Source organism: Urocampus carinirostris, chromosome 8, assembly GCF_059441175.1.
Source record: "Urocampus carinirostris isolate Australia breed hairy pipefish chromosome 8, RoL_Ucar_1.0, whole genome shotgun sequence".
In the NCBI taxonomy this organism is placed as follows: domain Eukaryota; kingdom Metazoa; phylum Chordata; class Actinopteri; order Syngnathiformes; family Syngnathidae; genus Urocampus; species Urocampus carinirostris.
Window position 1 is genome coordinate 2,306,970 of NC_142356.1, and position 19,386 is coordinate 2,326,355.

The window sequence follows — 19,386 nt, forward strand, 5'->3', positions numbered from 1 at the left end:
ATCAGGCGCACTCTATAGTCTGAGATTTACGGTATCATTTTCTAATAGTGTTTTTTATTCACTGTGAAAACTGGCTGGAAATTACTTTAGAATTCTTTGAATTCTAAAATACACATAAAATGTTTGGCTATAATTTCAAATAATGCTACAAAAATACGATAGAATAGGGGTGGGTAACTATCTGGAGTTGGGGTCTGCATTGGGTTGAAAATATACCATGTATCAGAAATCTTAAAATAAATCTATATTAGTTATATTGCAATAACTACCGTATTTTCCGCACTATAAGGCGTTATAGTGCGCACCCCGAAAAAATAGTTTTTGGTCCTGTATTTGACATGCATAAGACGCACCGGATTATATGATGTCACTCAAATGCATCGTTCCATCATTCGGAAGGTTCAAGTCTTGGGATTCAAGAAATGCCAACCATTCCTTAGTTTCATTTTTTTTTTCGCTCGCAACTTTACTGTGCATATGACAATAAACACTTGGAATTGAGTTGAATTTAAAAATAGACACTCCATTCCATCCATTATCTGCACCGCTTATCACAGAAACATCGAGTTCAGTCTGAAACAAGATACAGGGACAATATAAAACCCGGAGTAGCTCACCGAAGTCGTTGTGTTCATAATAATGTGCAGCCAATGTCCTCTTATATCCGTGAGGGTAGTAAATCCCGGAGAATACAATATTTACAAATACAGAATAGAAAAAAATGCTTTCTCTATGCCGTCAGCCACGTGCTATACGCATTCATCTTTTTCGGCCAATTGCAGGCTTTGTTTTGCCGTTCAAGCCAATCCCAGCCTGTAAATGATAAAAAGGATCCGCCCCTTGACCTCCGAATAACTTCAGCCAATAGTCTCATCTCATCTCATTAGCCGTACCGCTTATCCTCATTAGGGTCGCGGGGGGGCTGGAGCCCATCCCAGCCATCTCCGGGCAGTGGGCAGGGGACACCCTGAACTGGTTGCCAGCCAATCGCAGGGCTTCAGCCAATAGTGATCGATTCAAATGATGATTGACACATTGGTTAGCCAATGAAACGCCGATAAATAAATCCCAGCATACACCGGGTACTAATTGGCGTTCGGGGGAAAATCTAGTCAGCGGCTGCAAGTTAGTTGGAAGATTTTGCGATTTAATATTGATCCATATATAAGGCGCACTGTATTATAAGGCGCATGGTCAGCTTTTGAAAAAAATAAAGGCTTTTAGGTGCGCCTTATAGTGCGGAAAATACGGTACTATGGAAATACTACAGAATACAATAAACTAGTGTTGGGAATTAAACTATCAAAATGTACCGTTTACCTAATTCATCGAACACAACCTACATTCACCCAACAAGTTATGCGCACTCGTTTCTTGAGAGAAAAATGATCAGGTAAGCCGACATTTCACACGGGGGCGGATTTATTCACAACAAAAGAACTAAGTGTAGAACAGAAGACGGCTGAAATGACGTTGGAGTGTGTGTGTGAAGCCTCCTCCCATGGGCGTGCCAAGGAATTGTTTGCGCCCAACGTTCTCACAACACAGCGCCTTGATGTCTGGCTTCTCAAAACAATATCGCCTCCACGAGTCCTGTTATCAAAATTCCCTAGACAAAATATGAATTTCCAACAGCCTGCCCTGACCTTAAACATTGAACTAAAGCCCACTCAATGAAAATCTTCATTGCATTACACTGAGTCAATTGTATAAAATCCTTTAGAGTCAAATGTATAAAATCCTTTACTCAATATGTAGTGCCTAAACGGGAAGCTAATGGTTTATTATGTTTTCATCTTGAGCATTTCTTAGCAATTCGATCAAAGTAATCAATTTTAAACGTAAAATTCTAATGCAGGGGTGTCAAAGTCATTTTAACTCGGGGGCCACACGATATAACATTCTGTCAGGAGCCGGACTAGTAGATAAAAGAGAAAGAAAAAGATACAGAAATAGGAGAAAGAAGGAGGAAAAAGGAGAGAGGGCGGGACAAAAAAAGAGAGAGAGGGAGAAACAAGATAAAAAGTCGTAAGAGGGGGAAAAGGGAGATTAAGAAAGAAATCCAAAGAGAAATAGAAAGACAGAAGGAGAGAAAAGATAAAAGAGCAAAGGGGTATGAAGAGAGAAAGAAGAGAGTAAAGAAAAAAAGGAAGTTAGAGAAAAAGCGGTTAAAAGACAGAGACAAAGAGCAACAAAGAAAAAGAAAAAGAGACACAAAGTGAAAGAGACAGAGTGGGAGAAAAGGGGTGCAAAAGAGAGAAAGAAATACAAGTACAGTGTCTTTGTTCGAGGCACCTGGCTTTGCCAACATCAAGTTGACATATTTCAACCTGCAGCTTTTTTTTTCCTCTTGCACTTCTTGGAGTGTTGTCTCGCGGGCCTAATCTGGCCCGCGGGCCGCCTGTGTTCTAATGCATGCATTTCTATTACTAAAAGCAAATGAAAAAATGATAAGTTTGGATTGAGAATCCTGCGCAATTGTAGAGGAATGGAAAGATGCTGGATGCACAATTTTACTCTTTTTATTACAGAGGAAACAAAACAATTGAGTGACAAACATTCTCAGCAAAAAAAAAGAGACTATATAGAAAACTTGGTGGTGGGGCTAGCCGATACTAGCGGCGTTTAGTCCAGTCCAAGCCGCTCCTCAAGGCCGGTCCTCGGCGCTGTCCCTGGGGGCCTATTCGGGGGACTCCAGGGGCCCCAGCAAAGTAGCGTGAGCCTCCAGCAGGGTGACGTCAACCACGCTGCCCAGGAATCGTCCAGTGAGTTCGGCGTCGTGCAGAAGCAAGCGAACCCTGGCGCCGCGGACCAGTTTGCCCGCTTCCACGTCGGCCGGCCGCCGGCACACGGCGTGGAACTTATGGCCCCAGTCCACGTACAAATCGTCCCCCACCACGTGGAAGATCCTCCCCGCTACCGTCTTGTCCTGGCCGGGGCCCATTTGCATCAGCGGGCTGCGGCGAAGCAGAGCTGCGAAAGAGGCGCCTTCCGGCGGCTGCGTCCCGGCGGAGGAGGCTTCGCCGCGGCGCCGTCGACGGAGCTCCGACTGGGCGTCGAAGGCGGCCGCGAAACCAGATTTGGGCTTGTCGTCTTCGGGGGAGCCGCCGGAGCAGGCGCGGCTCCGCGGCGGGAGTGGGAACCGCCAAAGGCGGCACGACAAGCCGCGGCCGAGACCCGCGACCTTCCGCGCCGACGCCATTTTGTCCGTTGACAGTGACGCGTCGTTTGCGAACGTGACGGCACAAACAAGCTGATAACTCGAGAATTGTCGTTTGTGAACGTACCGGCTTAATAGGCCAACTCTTTGATATGGATGACGGGAGCCAGCCCCCTTCCAGGTTGTGTCAAGTCAACACAGTTCCATTTATTTATTTTTCTTCATTTTTTTTCAACTTGAGAATACTGCTGGAAAGATAAAGCACAGTGTCAAACAGGCGGCCCGCAGGCCAGATCAGGCCCCCTAAGGGATTGAATCTGGCCCGCGAGACAACACTCAGAGAAGCGCAAGAGAAAAACAAGCTGCAGGTTGAAATATGACCACTTGATGTTGCCAAAGACAGCTGCCTCGAACAAAGACACTGTACTTGTATTTCTTTCTCTCTTTCTCTCTCTCTTTCTCTCTCTTTCTTTTCCAACCTCTTTTCTCCCACTCTGTCTCTGTCTCTTTCACTCTCTGTGTCTCTCTTTTTCTCTTCCTTTGTTGCTTTTTGTCTCTTTCTCTCCATGTGTCTTTTAACCTCTTTTGCTCTAACTTCCTTTTTTCATTTTCTCTCTTTTCTCTTTCTGTCTTCATACCCTTTGCACTTTCTTTTCTCTTTTCTCTCCTTCTGTCTTTCTATTTTTCTTTGGATTTCTTTCTTCCTCTCCCTTTCTTTTCCCCCCCTCTCACGACTTTTTATCTTTTGTTTCTCAAGCTCTCTCCCTCTCTCTCTTCTTTCTTTGTCCCGCCCTCTCTCCTTTCCCCTCCTTCTTTCTCTTATTTCTTTATCTCTGTTTTTCTTTCTCTTTATTCTATTAATCCGGCCCCCGACAGAATGTTTGTTTTATCGTGTGGCCCCCGAGTTCAAATGAATTTGACACCCCTGCAATAAAGTATCTCATCTCATCTCATCAGCCGTACCGCTTATCCTCATTAGGGTCGCGGGTATCTCTATCTAATCTAGTGTTGTGGAATTCGCGGACGTAACGGCTCTATGAGCCAACTCTGTGAAACAAATTTCGGGAGCTTGCTCCGTTCGATATGTAGTGGTGTAACTCACGAACGTAACGGCTCAATGAGATGGCTCCCCACCGATCATGAGCAGGCTCCCTTAGATATCAGGATATGTCATTGGCGAACGTAACGGCTCAATCACCCGACTCTTTGACCTGAGACGACAGGGAGCCGATTTCCTTCGTGATAGTGTTGTTGATTCGTGAACGTAACGGCTATATGAGCCGGCTCTTTGAAGTAAACGACAGGAACCGGCTCCCCCCTCATTGGTAAACGGGTCCCTTCTTGTGATATGTCGTTTGCGAACGTAACGGCTCTATTTCCCGGCTCTTTAAAATAAATAAACATGACACAGTGTCCCTCTAAAATTTCTCGTAATTTATCGTTTATTAATTGCCGTAAGGACTAAATCTTGCTCATTTTTGTTTTGCATTTGCAGGGATTCTGATACTGTTTGACCTTACATTTGTCAAGTGCATAAAAAGCTAAAAGAATCCTTGTATTATCATATATTTTTCATTTGTATTGCATTTTTTCCCCCCTGGGATCACGTGTTTCACTTGCCACTTGTAAAATAGCTCAAATTCAATGTTATCGTTCTATTTTTGCATGGAAACGTATATTGGGGGCGGCAGTAGCTCAGGAGGTAGAGCGATCGTTTTAGGATTAAGGGATCCCAGTTCGAATCCCGGCTTGTCCGTGTTACTTGTCGAAGTGTCCTTGGGTAAGACACTGAACCCCCAATTACCCCCAATAAGCAGGTTAGCGCCTTACATGGCTGCACAGATCACGGCCGCTATTGGGAAATGTGAAGCACAATGTAAAGCGCTTTGGGAAGTCATTGACTTGAAAAGCGCTATAGAAATGCAGATCATTTCATTTCACATTTCATATGCGTTTTGTTCAATAAAGTCTTAAAATACTAAAGTAATAAAATAATAAATAAATAATAAAGTAATACATAATAAAGTCGAAAACAATAAAATGATAAGCCCAAAATGGTGCAGAGAAATTCTATTATTTGATGAAAAAAAGATTCATAGTTTAAAAAAGGGAACAAAAAGAGAGCGAAGAAGAAGTCCCTGAAACCGGAAGCGGAAGTGAGCAAAGACGACAACGCCACGCAACAAACATGGAGGCTACTGTGGATGTTTGGTTTTATCTCCCGGGCCGCTCGCGCTCTTCTCTTTGCTCTTTTCCGCAAAGTTGGTCGCTCGGAGATGTCATGGAACGGTTTCTTCCGCCGCGGGTGAGTTTTAAACACTAAAAGTCTTTCGACTGCCGTCGGCGCGCTAACAGAGCGCGACATGCTAGCAAAGAATGCTAGTAGCAGTCCGCTCGACTGGCTTTTCTTTTAGCGAACGCGACGATTTTCGTTACGCTTGCATTCATAAATATATCCCGGGACGAGAATTTCGATATACCGTCTCCAGCAGCGGGTCAAAGTCATTCTCCGTACGCTAAAATCCACGGGGGTCGGATCAGAGAGAGGGGAAACACTCCACAAAGGACTCCGCAGTAATCCATCGACAAACTATTTTACATTTGTTTTCCTCTTTTAAAATATTCTATCTTGTTCCTGGAGAAATATATGAAAATGGGTTGACTCTGGCCTGCAAAACAACGCTGGGAGAGAAATAAGCTGCACTTAGAAATAGGTCCACTAGGTGTCACTCGAGCCAGACGCCACTCTCAAATCACCTGTAGAAGGATTTCTTTCTTGTATTCTCTCCCTCTTGATCCCCCCTCTCTTTTCTTTTCATTTCTTACTCCTCTTCCTCTTTTCTTGCTGTCTGTCTCTTTCTCTCTCTCGTTCTCCCTTTCTTTCTCTCACTTGTTCTCCCTCTCTCTTTACCTCTCTTTCTCTCTCTCTTTCTCTCTCTCTTTCTCTCTCTTGTTCTCTCTCTTGTTCTCTCTCTTGTTCTCTCTCGTTCTCCCTCTCTCTTTACCTCTATTTCTCTCTCTTTAGCTCTATTTATCTCTATTTCTCTCTCTCTATTTATTTCTCTCTCTTTCACTTTCTCTCTATTTCTTTCTCTTTCTCCCTATTTCTTTCTTATGTCTCTTTCTCTCTTTCTCTCTCTTTATCTCGTTCTCCCTCTCTCTTTACCTCTATTTCTCTCTCTTTCTATCTCTCTTGTTCTCCCTCTCTCTTTACCTCCATTTCTCTCTCTTTATCTCTCCCTTTATCTCTCTATTTCTCTCTTTATCTCTTTCTCTTGATCCCTCTTTCTCCATTTCTCTCACCAATGATTTCCTTTCTCCCTTTCACTCTTTCTTTTTTTATTTCTCACCTCCCTCTTTCTCCTCCTAATTCTTTCTGTCGTTATTCTTTTCTCATTATTTTGATCGTTCTCTCTTTTTCAGTCTTTTTCTCTGGTTCCCCTTCTATCTTTTTCTCCCCTTCTTTCTTTTATTGTGCCGTCTATGGTGCTCTCTCTTTCTCCCTTTTCTGTCTCATACTCTTGTCTTTCTTGTTCTCCCTCCTTCCCTTCCACTCTTTATTTCTCTCGACTACTAGTGTGGCCCCGTTGCGATGTTTGTTCCTAGCACGTGGCCCCCCGAGCGCCTCGGATGACTTTGACAGCCCTGCCACGAAACCTCACGTCGTGACCTCCTGGTGGCGGCGCTCGTCATCGATGTGAAGAAACTAAGGAATGGTTTTGGCGTTGTTTTCAGGCGGCGCCCGACGACTTCTACATCAGCAAAGATGCTAAGGTGTCACGCCCGGACCAGCCACTAGAGGGCGGAGCTGTCTACCGGATGGTGCCCCGCCTCACGGGAGGCAAAGGAGGTGGGTGTCTTTGATTCATCCTATTTATTCCTGCATGTCAAGTCATTTTGGTGAGGGGGGTGAGGGACAAACAGAAATGGTGGATCGAACTGGATGTTTGATCTTACAGTACACACAGTCCAGTGAAGCAGATCAATATTGAGGGCTAAAAAAAACCCACCTAATAGTGTTTTACAATCATATATGATTTATAATCTCAAATCCTACATTCCCAACTCAAAGAGCCCCGGCCCTTTTGACGCCATTCATTTACACGACTGGAAAGTTAATGGAGTTTTCCAAATCGTCCGTGTGATGGCGGTTTAAGTATCACGTAACGTGGATTTTATCGATTCGGGGGTCTCAACGCGGTTTTAGCTTAAGTTCCACGTGCTAGAAGAATCTCCCAGGGGGGATAAGAGAGGGGGAGAGAGGGGGTGAGAAAGACGGACAAGTGAGAGGGGGGAGAATAATAGAGCAAGTGAGAGGGGGGGAGAAAAATAGAACAAGTGGGAGAGGGGGGTTGGGTGGGGTGAGAAAAATGGAACAAGTGAGAGAACGGGGGGGTGAGAAAAATGGAACAAGTGAGGGAGAGAGAGAGAGAGAGAGCGAGTGAAGGGGGGTGAGAAAAATAGAAGTGAGAGAGGGGGGTGAGAAAAATAGAATTAGAGAAGGAGAGGGGTGAGAAAAATAGAACAAGTGAGAGAAAGGGGGGTGAGAAAAATGGAACACGTGAGAGAGAGAGAGAGAGCGAGTGAAGGGGGGTGAGAAAAATAGAAGTGAGAGAGGGGGGTGAGAAAAATAGAATTAGAGAAGGAGAGGGGTGAGAAAAATAGAACAAGTGAGAAAGAGGGAGCAACAGATCAAACTAATGAAAGAAGAGAAAAAGAGTGAGCGTGAGAGCAGTCTTTGCTAGCAACGCTTGGCTTTGGCGACACCCGGTGGACGTCATTCTAACTGCGGCTGCTCCCCCCCTCCTCGTTTTTTAGGCTTCGGTTCCATGCTGCGCGCTCTGGGCGCTCAGATCGAGAAGACCACCAATCGCGAGGCTTGCCGAGACCTGAGCGGTCGCCGCCTGAGAGACGTCAACCACGAGAAAGAGTGAGCGACCGCCCGGCCGTCCGTAGGAGGCCGTGTCCTGATTGGCCGCTTTCCTTAGGATGGGGGAGTGGCTTCGCAATCAAGCCGAGCGCGAGGCGGAGAAGGAACGGGAGCGGGCGGAACGCCTTCGCCGGAAGGCGGCCGAACCCGAACGGGGCTCGGCCGATCCCGACTACCAGCGCCAGTGCCACAGTCTCGCCGAAAGACTGGAGGACTCCGTTATTCGAGGTGACCCCCGCGCTACTCTTTGACCCGGGCCGGAGCTGACCCGCTAGGTCGCTGCCCTAATTGATAGATACTTACCGATTTTATTGAACTGGGGGGGCGGAGCTTTTCACCTATTGGTTGGTGGACAAGCGCCGTGACGGTCTTTCTATTTTTGGCAGGACTGGCGCCTCCTACATGGCAAAAGTTGGTACAAGATGGCTCCCCGGGATGCCACACTAATTTACTCCCTCCCACTTTCCAACCCTCTTTTTTTCTTTCTCTTTGATTCATTCTTTCTATTTCTTCTCCATTTTTTCCCCCTCACTCTCCCCCCATCTTTTTCTCCATCTCACTCCCTATCATTCTTTCTTCCCATCTTTGTTTCTCTCCATGTCTATCTCTTCCTTCCTCTCTTTCACTCCATTTCTTTCTCTCTCTCTGTCTTATCTCTGGCTCTCTTTAGCTTTCACTCTCTTTTACTCCATTTCCTGCTCTATCTTTCTCTCCCACCCTCTATCTTTTTCTGTTTTCTTTCTCTTACTCCTCCTCGCTCTCCACTCTATCTTTCTGCTTTTATCTCTCTCGCTCTCCACTCTTTCTGCTTTTATCTGTCACTCTCCACTCTATCTTGCGCTCTACTCTATCTTTCTGCTTTTATCTCTCTCTCTTGCTCTCCACTCTACCTTTCTGCTTTTATCTCTCTCTCTCTTGCACTTCTCTCTCCCTCTCTCTCTCTCTCTTGCTCTCCACTCTATCTTTCTGCTTTTCTCTCTCGCTCTCCACTCTTTCTGCTTTTATCTAGATAGATAGATACTTTATTCATCCCCTAAGGGAAATTCACATTTCCAGCAGCATCCCTGAGCTGAGAATAGTACACAGGGATCAGAATGGAGATTTTCATTTTCAGCTGAAATAGCCAGCGTCCAGGAATAAACCCCTGAGTACAATAATAAAGCCAAAAGAATACAATATACAAATACCCAGTGTGACGTGCAAATGCCCACTGTAGCGTGTTATATACAGGGATCAGAATTTTCCGCGGATCCGCGGATTTCCGCTGTTTTTGAACCCCAAAGGCATTCCGACTTTTTCACTTTTTCTCTTGCGTAGCAAACAAATTCAAAATCCGACTGTCTCACTCTTTCCTTTATTGCTCTGGCGCACCCTGGCGGCCGTTAGAAAAATTGGCCGCATTGGTGCTCAAGCTGCAGGGACTGAACTGCATTTGAACTTATCTTGCAGTATTTACAAAAAAATCTCCGCCATGCTTTATTCCTGGACCCTGGCTATTTCAGCTGAAAATGAAAATCTCCATTCTGATCCCTGTATATAGAGTAACTAAATAGTGCTACACAGAATACATATTGCAGTAAGATTCGGTAATATCCAATGTAGGTGGTGTGGTTTAATGTGGGCCTTTACTTACTCCCCTGATACTGACTGTTTAGACTTGACAGTCCCAGACCCTCAAGCTCAGGTTATTTGTGCTCAACCTAACCGTTATGGTCTTAGCATCCGCCAGTCCATCAGGCCTCCTAGTCATCTATATCCACAGCCACACCCTGCTTGGTGCTGCAGCCAGTAATTGTTTTCATCCCTTCCCACACCTCCTTCATGTTGTTGTTCTGCAGCTTTTTCTCCAACTTCCTTCTCTCTCTCTCTCTTGCACTTCTCTCGCTCGCTCTCTCTCTCTCGCTCTCCACTCTTTCTGCTTTTATCTCTGCCTCTCTCTCTTGCTCTCCACTCTTTCTGCTTTTATCTCACTCCCTCTCGCTTTCTTGCTCTCCACTCTACCTTTCTGCTTTTATCTCTCTCTCTCCACTCTTTCTGCTTTTATCCCTGCCTCTTTCTTGCTCGCCACTCTTCCTGCTTTTATCTCACTCCCTCTCTCTATCTTGCTCGCCACTCTCTTTCTGCTTTTATCTCTCTCCCACTCTATTTTTCTGCCCAATTTCTTTCTTTTTGTCTTACTATTGTTTTTCTTTCTCTCTACAAATCTTTCATTATTTATATCGACGGGTTCAAGACCGAACGGACGGTCCGCAAGGGCGACATTTCATATAGAACCGGCCCTTTAAAAAAACAGCAATTGACCGTTTGCTCTCCTGCCCAGGTCTGCAGGCGGCAGCCTCCAAGCGACCTGGCCCCGCCCAAAGCCAACCTCCAATCAAAAAGAAGAAGAAGACGGCGGGGGCGTGTTCCTGGTGAGCCTCGTAAACGAATCCGAATAAATGTATACGGTAGACTTGATCTAAATTGTGTGCGGTCGCTACGGCGACAGGACCGGCCTGGAAGACCTGAGCTCCGACGAAGACGAGTGGTCGGCAGACGAGACGGAGAGCGAGGCTGCCGCCTCGGCTCGGGAGGCGGAGCCTGACGACGGCGAGAGGTGGGCGTGTCCGTTTGCGTGTCGTTTTGCGTGACGTGCTGAACGGCGCCCCCTGTGCTCAGGTCGCCGGCTCCGCAGCAAGTGTCGGTGGAGAAGACCGCGCTCCCGGAGAAGCACCAGAGCGAAGCTTCTTCCTGCTCGTCCAATCAGAGGATAATCCCGCCTCCTCCCGTCACCGGGGCTCCCGATTCACCTGCGGGCAAATCTTTGCAAGTTTAATTTGCCAACTCAGGTTTTTAACATTTTTTTAGGTGAAGGCGTCATAAGTAAATGTTTTGTAGTGACTGCATGGGGCAACTCTGACTTCTCAGAGGGTTCAAACGGGATCATGTGTGTGTGGAGTGCTTATAGATAAGAAATTGCCAAGCAAGGACTTGTTTCTGATACTGCTCTCTGGTGGTTTGGCTTTGCTATGAAAGCCCAAGTGGACAAAAAAACCCAACTTAAACAAATACAACAGCTTTTGGCCCTTTTTTCACAAAAGGTCTCTGTCTGATATTGCTATGTGCTACGTGAGCTGAGACACACGTTCGACCGTTTTGATAATTCCGACATAGCGATCACGCCATGTTGCCACGTAAATAAATCGTGTATTATTCCATAAGACAATCGAGAAATCTTTTGAGTTCCCACAAATATCAATCTTATTCATGTGTTCACATTTTTACTAATGAAAATTGGATTTAGGACATCTATTTTTTGAATCCTGAAGTAAATGCTGTTAACCTTCTCTTCACAAGTGGGGTTTGTGACTGGATTGGTGCGGCCAAGTAGGGGCCCGAGTGGCCATTCCTCTATTGGGAAGCCAAAGAGTGCCGACTGTTGACATCTTTGCGAGAGTCGGGCCCGACTGGGAACATTCTTGCTTGTTTCATTGGAGAAGCTGGTGTCTTGCGCAACACCATCAAATATTTGCTCCCGGCACTTATCAGAAATGCTCGTTTCTGAGATCTCCGTCCCAGACACACCTAAAGGAATCGAGTGATGATGGATTGAGTCGGAAAAGAGTTAGTTTCCAGATGAGGGCTTTTTGTGCCGGGTCTAGACATGATAAGGAGTCCTTCAGGGTCTCTGGAGGCCAGTTCAGGAAGTGAAGACAATGGTAGTGGAACAAAGAAGCCGAAAAATGTGGAGTTTTCAAAGAAGATAGTAAATGAGGGAAGTATAGAAATGGTCGTGGGTCTTCGGGCCACTGTTGGACTATGATTCAACAAGATCGTAGGAAGGAGTCATCTCTGTAGACAGTGGGAAGTCTACAGGAGCAGCTTTGTCCAGATGTTTTTGTATCGACTGTAAATTCCGGTTTAGCGCGCTAGACCATGAGCCGCACCCACCTCTTTTTGAGTGATATGACACTTTTGTCCTTACACAATTTGCAACCTTGCATAAGCCATGGGCACCCATAGTTAAATTTATAACTCCGTCACAAGTTTGACCCAGGCCTCAATGTAAGACCCATAATTGTAATTTCATAGATAGTTTATGATTTTTCGGAATCCCAGCAGAATTTACAATTGGCAAATGGTACCCGTAATTACAGTATGATGCAGACTTTTAAAGTCGGGGTCCCATTGAAATTAATCCAAGGAAACAAAATGTATATTTCCAAAGTTAAGGGTGGGAAAAATATATATTCACTATTGTCCACTGCAACAACAGACAGATATACCGGTAACTCAGCTTTTCCACATTTCCCATCAGGCCGCGTTTTCTCCCCCCTTATTTTTGATTCGTCCGTAGGACACATAACAGAATAAATCTCTAAAATAAATACATGACAAAAATTTACAGTTGCAAATATATATTATACATGGTTACACATATTTAGGAAGAAAGACGGTACACCGAGAGTTTTCAAAGCTTTAATAATAATAACATAACTTTCATCCCAAACCGTGCCTTTGAAAGGTACCAACATGCTACTAGGATCACGCTTGCATTGTTTCAAATATACCTGTGATGAAAAAACTCTCCGTATATTAGAACTTCTAGGTAAATCCTTTTGAACATCCTTCTTACAAAGACTGCTGCCAAGGGCATCTGCCTCAATATCGGAACATAACTTGACATTGCGGAAAATTAATGTTAAAAATTAGAGATTGCAGATTATCTTGGCGCACGTCTTCAACAGGTCTCAATTTTACCTTTCAAATTCCTGCGCCGCTGGTGGCCGTAAAAAAATTCCATAAAGTAGCTGCTTCACTGAATAAGCCGCAGGGCTGAACATTTGGGAAAGAAGTAGCGGCTTATAGTCCGGAATTTACGGTATTCCAACTTTGAGGTTGATGAAAGTTCCGTGATGGCCCAGGAGGGATTTACACGTTTCAGAAAAGAAGCTCGTTAACCCCTTAGCCTTCCCCTTTAGCCAATCCAAGACGTATCCAAAGAATGCTCTTCTTCAACCCTTTTGCTCCCTTTTGAAAGGGAACACTCTCAAAGCTTTGTCCCGAATCACTTCAAGTGCTACTAACATCTTGTCGTCTGAGTTGGAACGCACAAAAAAGGGTTTTATTCTTTGCAATCACATGCCTGAAGATGAGTGTGGAGTCAGCATTTTAGCCAGAAAACAGGCGAGACAATAGCTTGAACCCTTACCTGGTCCCAGGTCAAATTGGATCCCAATCTGAAAAAGTAAACATATTTGAAGCATTTTTCGAAGTGTAGGCGTTTCCAAACGTGACCACCTCTGCAACAGTGTATTTTACTCTGGCCAATTTTGTAGATATTGTGAAAGAGTTGTCAATGTTTGACTTCTCTTTCCAGAAGTCAAATCAAGGATTGCGCACACCCGCGTGTAATAATGGTGTTTGAAAATGACGCGTAAAAATTGTGAAGTGCTTTGTGCACGTTTCATTTCAGCTCTAGTTTGAATACACATCCAAAAATTGTATACATGTTTGTTGGAAATTTTCTTGGTGACGTAGCCCGTCAATCATCTTTCGATTCAGTCTCTGCTGATTAAAGATATTCAAAGCTAAAGGAGGCAGTATCTGTTTTTATTAATACCGGCAAGGGGATAACAGGATTTGTGGACCGTAAAAATAGGATTGCTATTGGCTGAGTGCGGTATCAGTGAGCATGACTTGGACAATGACCATATTTGGAATAATTTTAAGAGTATTATTTGTAAACAGAAATGATGTGGCGATATGAACGTATTACTACAAGGAATGATGCAGAAATGCTTTTAGGCGTTTTTTTCCCCCCCATCTGTGGGCATTATGGTCGTCGATATTCTCCACGGTTGGATAGTTTTGGATGGTCCTGAAAGTAAAGACCATGTATGCGAGGGGCATTTTTGGTGAGTTATGCCGGCTTTCTAGTTTTGGGGTATGGATGTTTCTGTGATGAGGACTTTCCAATAATACGTGGCATGGATGATTTCAGTGACTGCTGACCTTGTGAAGACACACGTTTGCTTATCCAAAAGCCTCTTCAGATTGTTTGTGTTGCTTTTATCCATATATTAAAACATATATGAAATGAAAAAAAGAACAGAAAAAAAACATAATAAAGTAAACTCAGGATGCTGCCCCTGTGACCTTACCCTGGAAGAAAATAAATGGATGAAGAAACTAGTAAAAGGATGGAAGAATCCAGAGAAAACCAGGGAAATTAGAAAAGAGCGAAAAAAGGCTGGGGAAAAAAAGGGAGATAAAAGAAAACCGAATGAAAATAGATGAAAGAGCAGGTCCTCTCACAAAATATCCGTTCCTGTTGAGCCTTTCCTGTACTCTGGTTGCATGTGAACGGAGCTTTGTCATCCTGCTGATGTTGACCCAAAAGGAACTTTAGAAGAATTTAGTGTAAATTCTAACAATCTGTTGGAAAGGCAAATGCCATTTTCATTTCTTGTGACCCATTCTGAACACCGGCAATTGCCCCTCTATGGCTAAGTGGGCTGCCTTTGGCGAGAGAAGTTCCCAAAGTTGGAAAAAAGGGCCCCACTCCAGCTCTGTACACATGTAAGTGGTTTTATGTGAAATAGGAAGCGCAACTACGTTTTCATCGGTTTTATTCAAAGAATTCAAAAAAGTCAGCTGCCACAAAAGCCTTTTCCGGGGTTCTAACATCTTAAGGCGTATTCATTTCAAGACTTTACAAAGAGATGCAGTAATCCTGCTTTTCAGTCTTTCCTCAAAAAGTCACACAAGGCCTGAAGTCCTTCCCGGTGGTCTTACGGCGGCACCCTTTCCAGAATCTTCCTCACTCGCTCGAGCACCAGGGGGTTATCCCCACTGCAGTCTTCCGGCCCGTAGGGCGGCGCCAAAGTCAGCGCGCCGGCCACCCTCAGACGCTCCCCGTTCTCCTCCACGGGGACCCGGTTCTCCTCCAGCCATCGACGGAGCCGGACGCGGCGTCCCGGGTCGGAAACGGCGGGGGCGAGCGGCGGGAAGAGGGAACGCAGCGCCAGGGCGGTTTCCGCGTTCGAGTCCCGGAGAACCTCCACCCGCCGCACGGCGTGGCCCATCACCACCTGGACGCTCTTGGCTGCCCCCAAACGCGCCAGGACCAAACTGCAAGCAAGCGCATTGAAGGTAAAACTTTACACACGCCGCAACATTAAAGGTGGAGAGCATCCAAACTTTTGAGAAAGCGGGGGGCCAGATTTGGTAAGCTGGTAATGTCCTACCTGTCGCGCTCCAGGGCTCCATGCCCTTACAAACTGTCGCATTTTCCCTTACAATATAATCTTACACCATATATTTTTTTTGTTTATTTCTGTAGTTTAACTTGTTATATGTGTTTCATTATATCATATATATTGTTAACATTTTGTTGTGAGTACTGAGTTGCTCGACATGAATGAGGTTTTTTATTAAAAAAAAAAAAAAATCCAAAAATGAAGTCGCTTGGACGTGCAAATAGAATTACCGTAAATTCCGGACTATAGGCGCACCTGATTATTAGCCGCACCCCCCACATTTCGACCGAGTGACTGTTGAAGGATTTTATATTTTATTTATTTGACTACAAGGGATTTTATACAAATTACGTTTGTTGAATGCAGTGGGGATTTTTCACAGGGAAGGCTTGGGGTCAGTGCGGCCTAGACAAGAATGAGCGAGAACGGAGACGAGGGCTGACGCCGGAGGAGCCTGTGACGTGGGAAAGGAGACATTGTTTGGAGAAATTGTTATAAGCTTTGTTGGTGTGAGTTTTTTTAGATGTGGCGGCGCCTTTCGCCGAGGTGGTGAAGCCGGCACCTAGCTCACCCCAGGGGAGGAGTCAGAACGCCCCATGGGGGAGGAGCCAACACCCCAGCTTGTGAAAAGAAGTGGGCAGGAGACAGAAGAAGACGGGAGATCAGATCGTGAATGAGACTCGACGAAGACTAATTCGGCTAAATTCACTTAGTTAAATACTTTAAGAAAATAAATCTGCCCCCGTGTGGAAATGCCAGGCTCTTGTCAATATTTTCCCTATAATGAAATGAAATGATCTGCATTTATATAGCGCTTTTCAAGTCAATGACTTCCCAAAGCGCTTTACATTGTGCTTCACATTTCCCAATAGCGGCCGTGGTCTGTGCAGCCATGTAAGGCGCTAACCTGCTTATTGGGGGTATTGGGAGTTCAGTGTCTTACCCAAGGACACTTCGGCATGTAACACGGACAAGCCGGGATTCGAACTGGGATCCCTTAATCCTAAAACGATCGCTCTACCTCCTGAGCTACTGCCGCCCCCGGCATATAAGAAACGAGCATGCATTGTTAGGAGAATGAAGTTTGTGTTTGGTTAATGGAGTCAGATAACTCATTCGAACAATTTGGTAAATTATACATTTTGTAATATAGTTTTTTTCCCTGACACTGTGAACCCTAGTGTTGCGCATTATTGAGGGTCGTCACATTGTCTCTGTTCACATGCGCTGCTCGATCCTAAGAGTTTGACCAGACTACCTTAGAGTAGGCACGCCAATAAGAGGCAAGCGTCCTTTCTTACTGCTCTAGAAATCTGTTGAAACGTAAACCCTCACACTGCTATTCGCATAGTCTCTCGCCCGAATAGAGGAGCAGCGAGTTGGTATCTCTCGCGTGTCCTTTCTTGTGGCTGGTCTACGTACCTAGCAGAGACCGGGTCGACGGTAAGCAGCCACCCGTCCGCTTTTCGCTCCTCGTCCTCCTTTCCGGTCGTCACCCGCAGCTCTTTGTGGACGTAGGTTGCCCAACGCAGCGGACCCAACTCCTGCCACTCGACTGACATCGTGGCCGGCCGACAAGAGACAAAAAGAAATGGATAGAACGACCAAATTACCGTCAATAAAAGAGGACGCGTCCGTTCTTCTAATTGCTCCGGCTGAAACGGTGTCCGGGTTCCACTTTACTTCCGGTCTTTATTTTGGAACGCTTTATCGAACAACACTGTGTTACGATGTATTTGTTTCACTCGGGGCGGTTATAGGGGGGCACCGATTTGCAATGTACACACCGAAGTTTCCGGTAAAGCTGATAAACATTCATCTGTGTGCGAGTCTTCATTTAAACGTAATATCCAACGTAAAACCAGGGTTGGGTCGGGTTACTTTAACTTGATTACTTTCAATTACTTTTGCATTAGTCCACTACTAAATATGCTAATAAAAGACAAAAGAAACTAAATACGAATAAAATGACTCAATTTTGTGCAGGCTTGGGGAGTAACGGAATACATGGAAGGACAAAAAGCTGTTTGGATTGATTTTCATTTTGTTTCCGTGGCATTTGATGTTCGTTTTGCCGGAGATCAAAGAGATCAAAGCCAGGGGAGAAAGCTTACCACGTGTTGTGAGTCATCATTTGATTCATATTTAGTTTCTTTCGTCTTTTATTAGCACATTTGGTATTGGAGTCATCCAAAAGTCATTGAAAGTAATCCAGTTAAAGTAACCCTACCCAACTCTGCGTAAAACACACTGATCCACGTTCCCATACAACATTATAGTTCAACCAATTGTACAATTTTTAAAAAATCCGAAAGAAATCGGGGGAAAGCTTAACGGACAATATATAGTTTTATTTCATATTGAAAAGTGATGCAACTCTTCTGACTGTGAATTTGTGTGGTGCAACAATGGTTGCTGACAAGTTAAAATGTTATATTTGGGGATTTATGTTGTGTAATCCGTATTTGACTGTTAGGGGAAATTTCCTGTTATTTTTCAGGGTATTGAGTTTAAAACTTGATACGAAACTGTTTCGTATAGCAGAAAGGGTAATAGAAGTACCAGTATATCACCGCTAGATGGCAAAGTCTCACAGGTCAGAGAAGGGTGCTTGGGCCAAGTCTCACGGAATCTCGCGTGATTTAGTGAGACTTGCTCAATAAATGACCCTTAATTTCAACAATTAAATGGAGTCGTGTGATACTGACATTTATCATCCATTTTGCAGATGAGGTAGAACAAATATAATATGTGTGTATATATATATATATATATATATATATATATATATGTAACGGGTGTAGTAATAACTTTTGTTTTATTGAAATTCCTGCTGAAATATGTGAATAGTTTTTGGTAAATGTCCTGCAATGATGAGTCCAACAGTGCCATCTGCTGGTATGGGGTGGGGTTTTGTGACCGGGAGGCGGGGTTTGTTGGCAGTCTTACCAGAGAGAACTGCAATGGTAAGACACATCTTTTGGTGCTCCAAAAAAGAAGTTAATTTTAAACATTATAACCCCAGCTGACAAATCTCTCAACATGCACAGTAATGTGATTGATATTGTCAAGCTGTTTAGGTTTATTTTCATTTTGTTTCTGTTTTACTAAATTATGAATTCCCCTTGTAGAGATCAAAGAGATCAAAGCCAGCAGAAAAGCTAATGTTGTGACTCATCCAATTGCAGGTAACTTGTACCCGTTTTTATACTCATTACTGTTTTTATTTCTATTTTCTCATATACATTAAAAAAGGATGATGTTGGTTAAAATTCAGACGAAAGAAAAATATGTTGAATCCATTGTAAATGTTAAAAATCCACAATACGATCTCTTGTTAAAAGTATCTTGTTAAAATGTAAAGATGTAAAAATGTATTGTGATATTCTAAAATGTATTTTATGTAAAGTGAAAAGAAAGCTCTTTGATATGCTTTGTTGGCAGTCTTACCAGAGAGAACTGCAAAGAGATCAAAGCCAGCAGAAAAGCTAATGTTGTGACTCATCCATTTGCAGAAACTGTAATAATAAAAACCTCATCATCCAGTCCAGCGTGAAGGTGGATCTTTGGTGGGACAGGTACACCGCGGTTACACATATTTGATCAAATCTCTGAGCAAGATGGAGGTTTTCTTTAATACTTTATTGAACAAGCTGAGAAACCTTTCCATACTGACAGATTAATTTGGGATATTAATCTCTGGCTGATATGAGAGTCAAGGAAGATGCAGGTTTGATATCAACAGGAGGCCCCCGGTTACTGCGGGGAGAAAAACGGACCCACTCCTTCGAATGACTCCTCTTTCTCACCGTGGCCCAGTGACGCGATTGTTTTTATTTAGAAGAAGTCAAGCAGTTGTAAAAACATACCATGATGAGTTTCCTGTACCCTTCAAAATAAAGACTGAAAGTATGCATGTTTTCAAACAGAATCATATAAAAGAGTAGAAAAATAGAGAATAAGTAATAAAAATAGTATGAAATCAAGTATTTTCCATCAGAGCCATTTGTAACGTGAGTAATTGAGAAAATTACAAATAACTAAATGTAATATAC

General features: G+C 44.2%; 3 protein-coding genes across 3 annotated transcripts; 1 reads left to right on the top strand and 2 right to left on the bottom strand.

The window, feature by feature from the left end:
* Positions 1 to 2,506: 2,506 nt before the first annotated feature.
* Positions 2,507 to 3,261, bottom strand: mrps28 (mitochondrial ribosomal protein S28). Its single transcript, XM_088342965.1, has one exon. The coding sequence runs from the start codon at positions 3,200 to 3,202 to the stop codon at positions 2,681 to 2,683; it is 522 nt and encodes a 173-aa protein (XP_088199091.1). The 5' UTR covers positions 3,203 to 3,261; the 3' UTR covers positions 2,507 to 2,680.
* Positions 3,262 to 5,300: 2,039 nt separating this feature from the next.
* On the top strand, positions 5,301 to 11,169 carry sde2 (SDE2 telomere maintenance homolog (S. pombe)). The gene is made up of 7 exons (XM_088342966.1): positions 5,301 to 5,465; positions 6,896 to 7,010; positions 7,979 to 8,090; positions 8,149 to 8,318; positions 10,411 to 10,501; positions 10,579 to 10,686; positions 10,749 to 11,169. The coding sequence occupies exons 1-7, from the start codon at positions 5,349 to 5,351 to the stop codon at positions 10,903 to 10,905; spliced, it is 870 nt and encodes a 289-aa protein (XP_088199092.1). The 5' UTR covers positions 5,301 to 5,348; the 3' UTR covers positions 10,906 to 11,169.
* A 3,678-nt stretch (positions 11,170 to 14,847) lies between these two features.
* Positions 14,848 to 16,994, bottom strand: gemin6 (gem (nuclear organelle) associated protein 6). The gene is made up of 2 exons (XM_088341303.1): positions 16,754 to 16,994; positions 14,848 to 15,203 (listed from the first exon to the last, which is right to left on the bottom strand). Exons 1-2 carry the CDS (start codon positions 16,891 to 16,893, stop codon positions 14,864 to 14,866), a joined length of 480 nt encoding a protein of 159 aa, XP_088197429.1. The 5' UTR covers positions 16,894 to 16,994; the 3' UTR covers positions 14,848 to 14,863.
* Positions 16,995 to 19,386: the final 2,392 nt, after the last annotated feature.

Coding starts and splice junctions, on each gene's coding strand:
- gemin6 (XM_088341303.1), bottom strand. CDS start 16,893: ATGTCAGTCGAGTGGCAGGAGTTGGGTCCGCTGCGTTGGGCAACCTAC. Junction 15,204..16,753: donor GTCGACCCGGTCTCTGCTAG/GTACGTAGACCA, acceptor GCTTGCTTGCAG/TTTGGTCCTGGCGCGTTTGG.
- mrps28 (XM_088342965.1), bottom strand. CDS start 3,202: ATGGCGTCGGCGCGGAAGGTCGCGGGTCTCGGCCGCGGCTTGTCGTGC.
- sde2 (XM_088342966.1), top strand. CDS start 5,349: ATGGAGGCTACTGTGGATGTTTGGTTTTATCTCCCGGGCCGCTCGCGC. Junction 8,091..8,148: donor GACGTCAACCACGAGAAAGA/GTGAGCGACCGC, acceptor CGCTTTCCTTAG/GATGGGGGAGTGGCTTCGCA. Junction 10,502..10,578: donor ACGGCGGGGGCGTGTTCCTG/GTGAGCCTCGTA, acceptor CTACGGCGACAG/GACCGGCCTGGAAGACCTGA.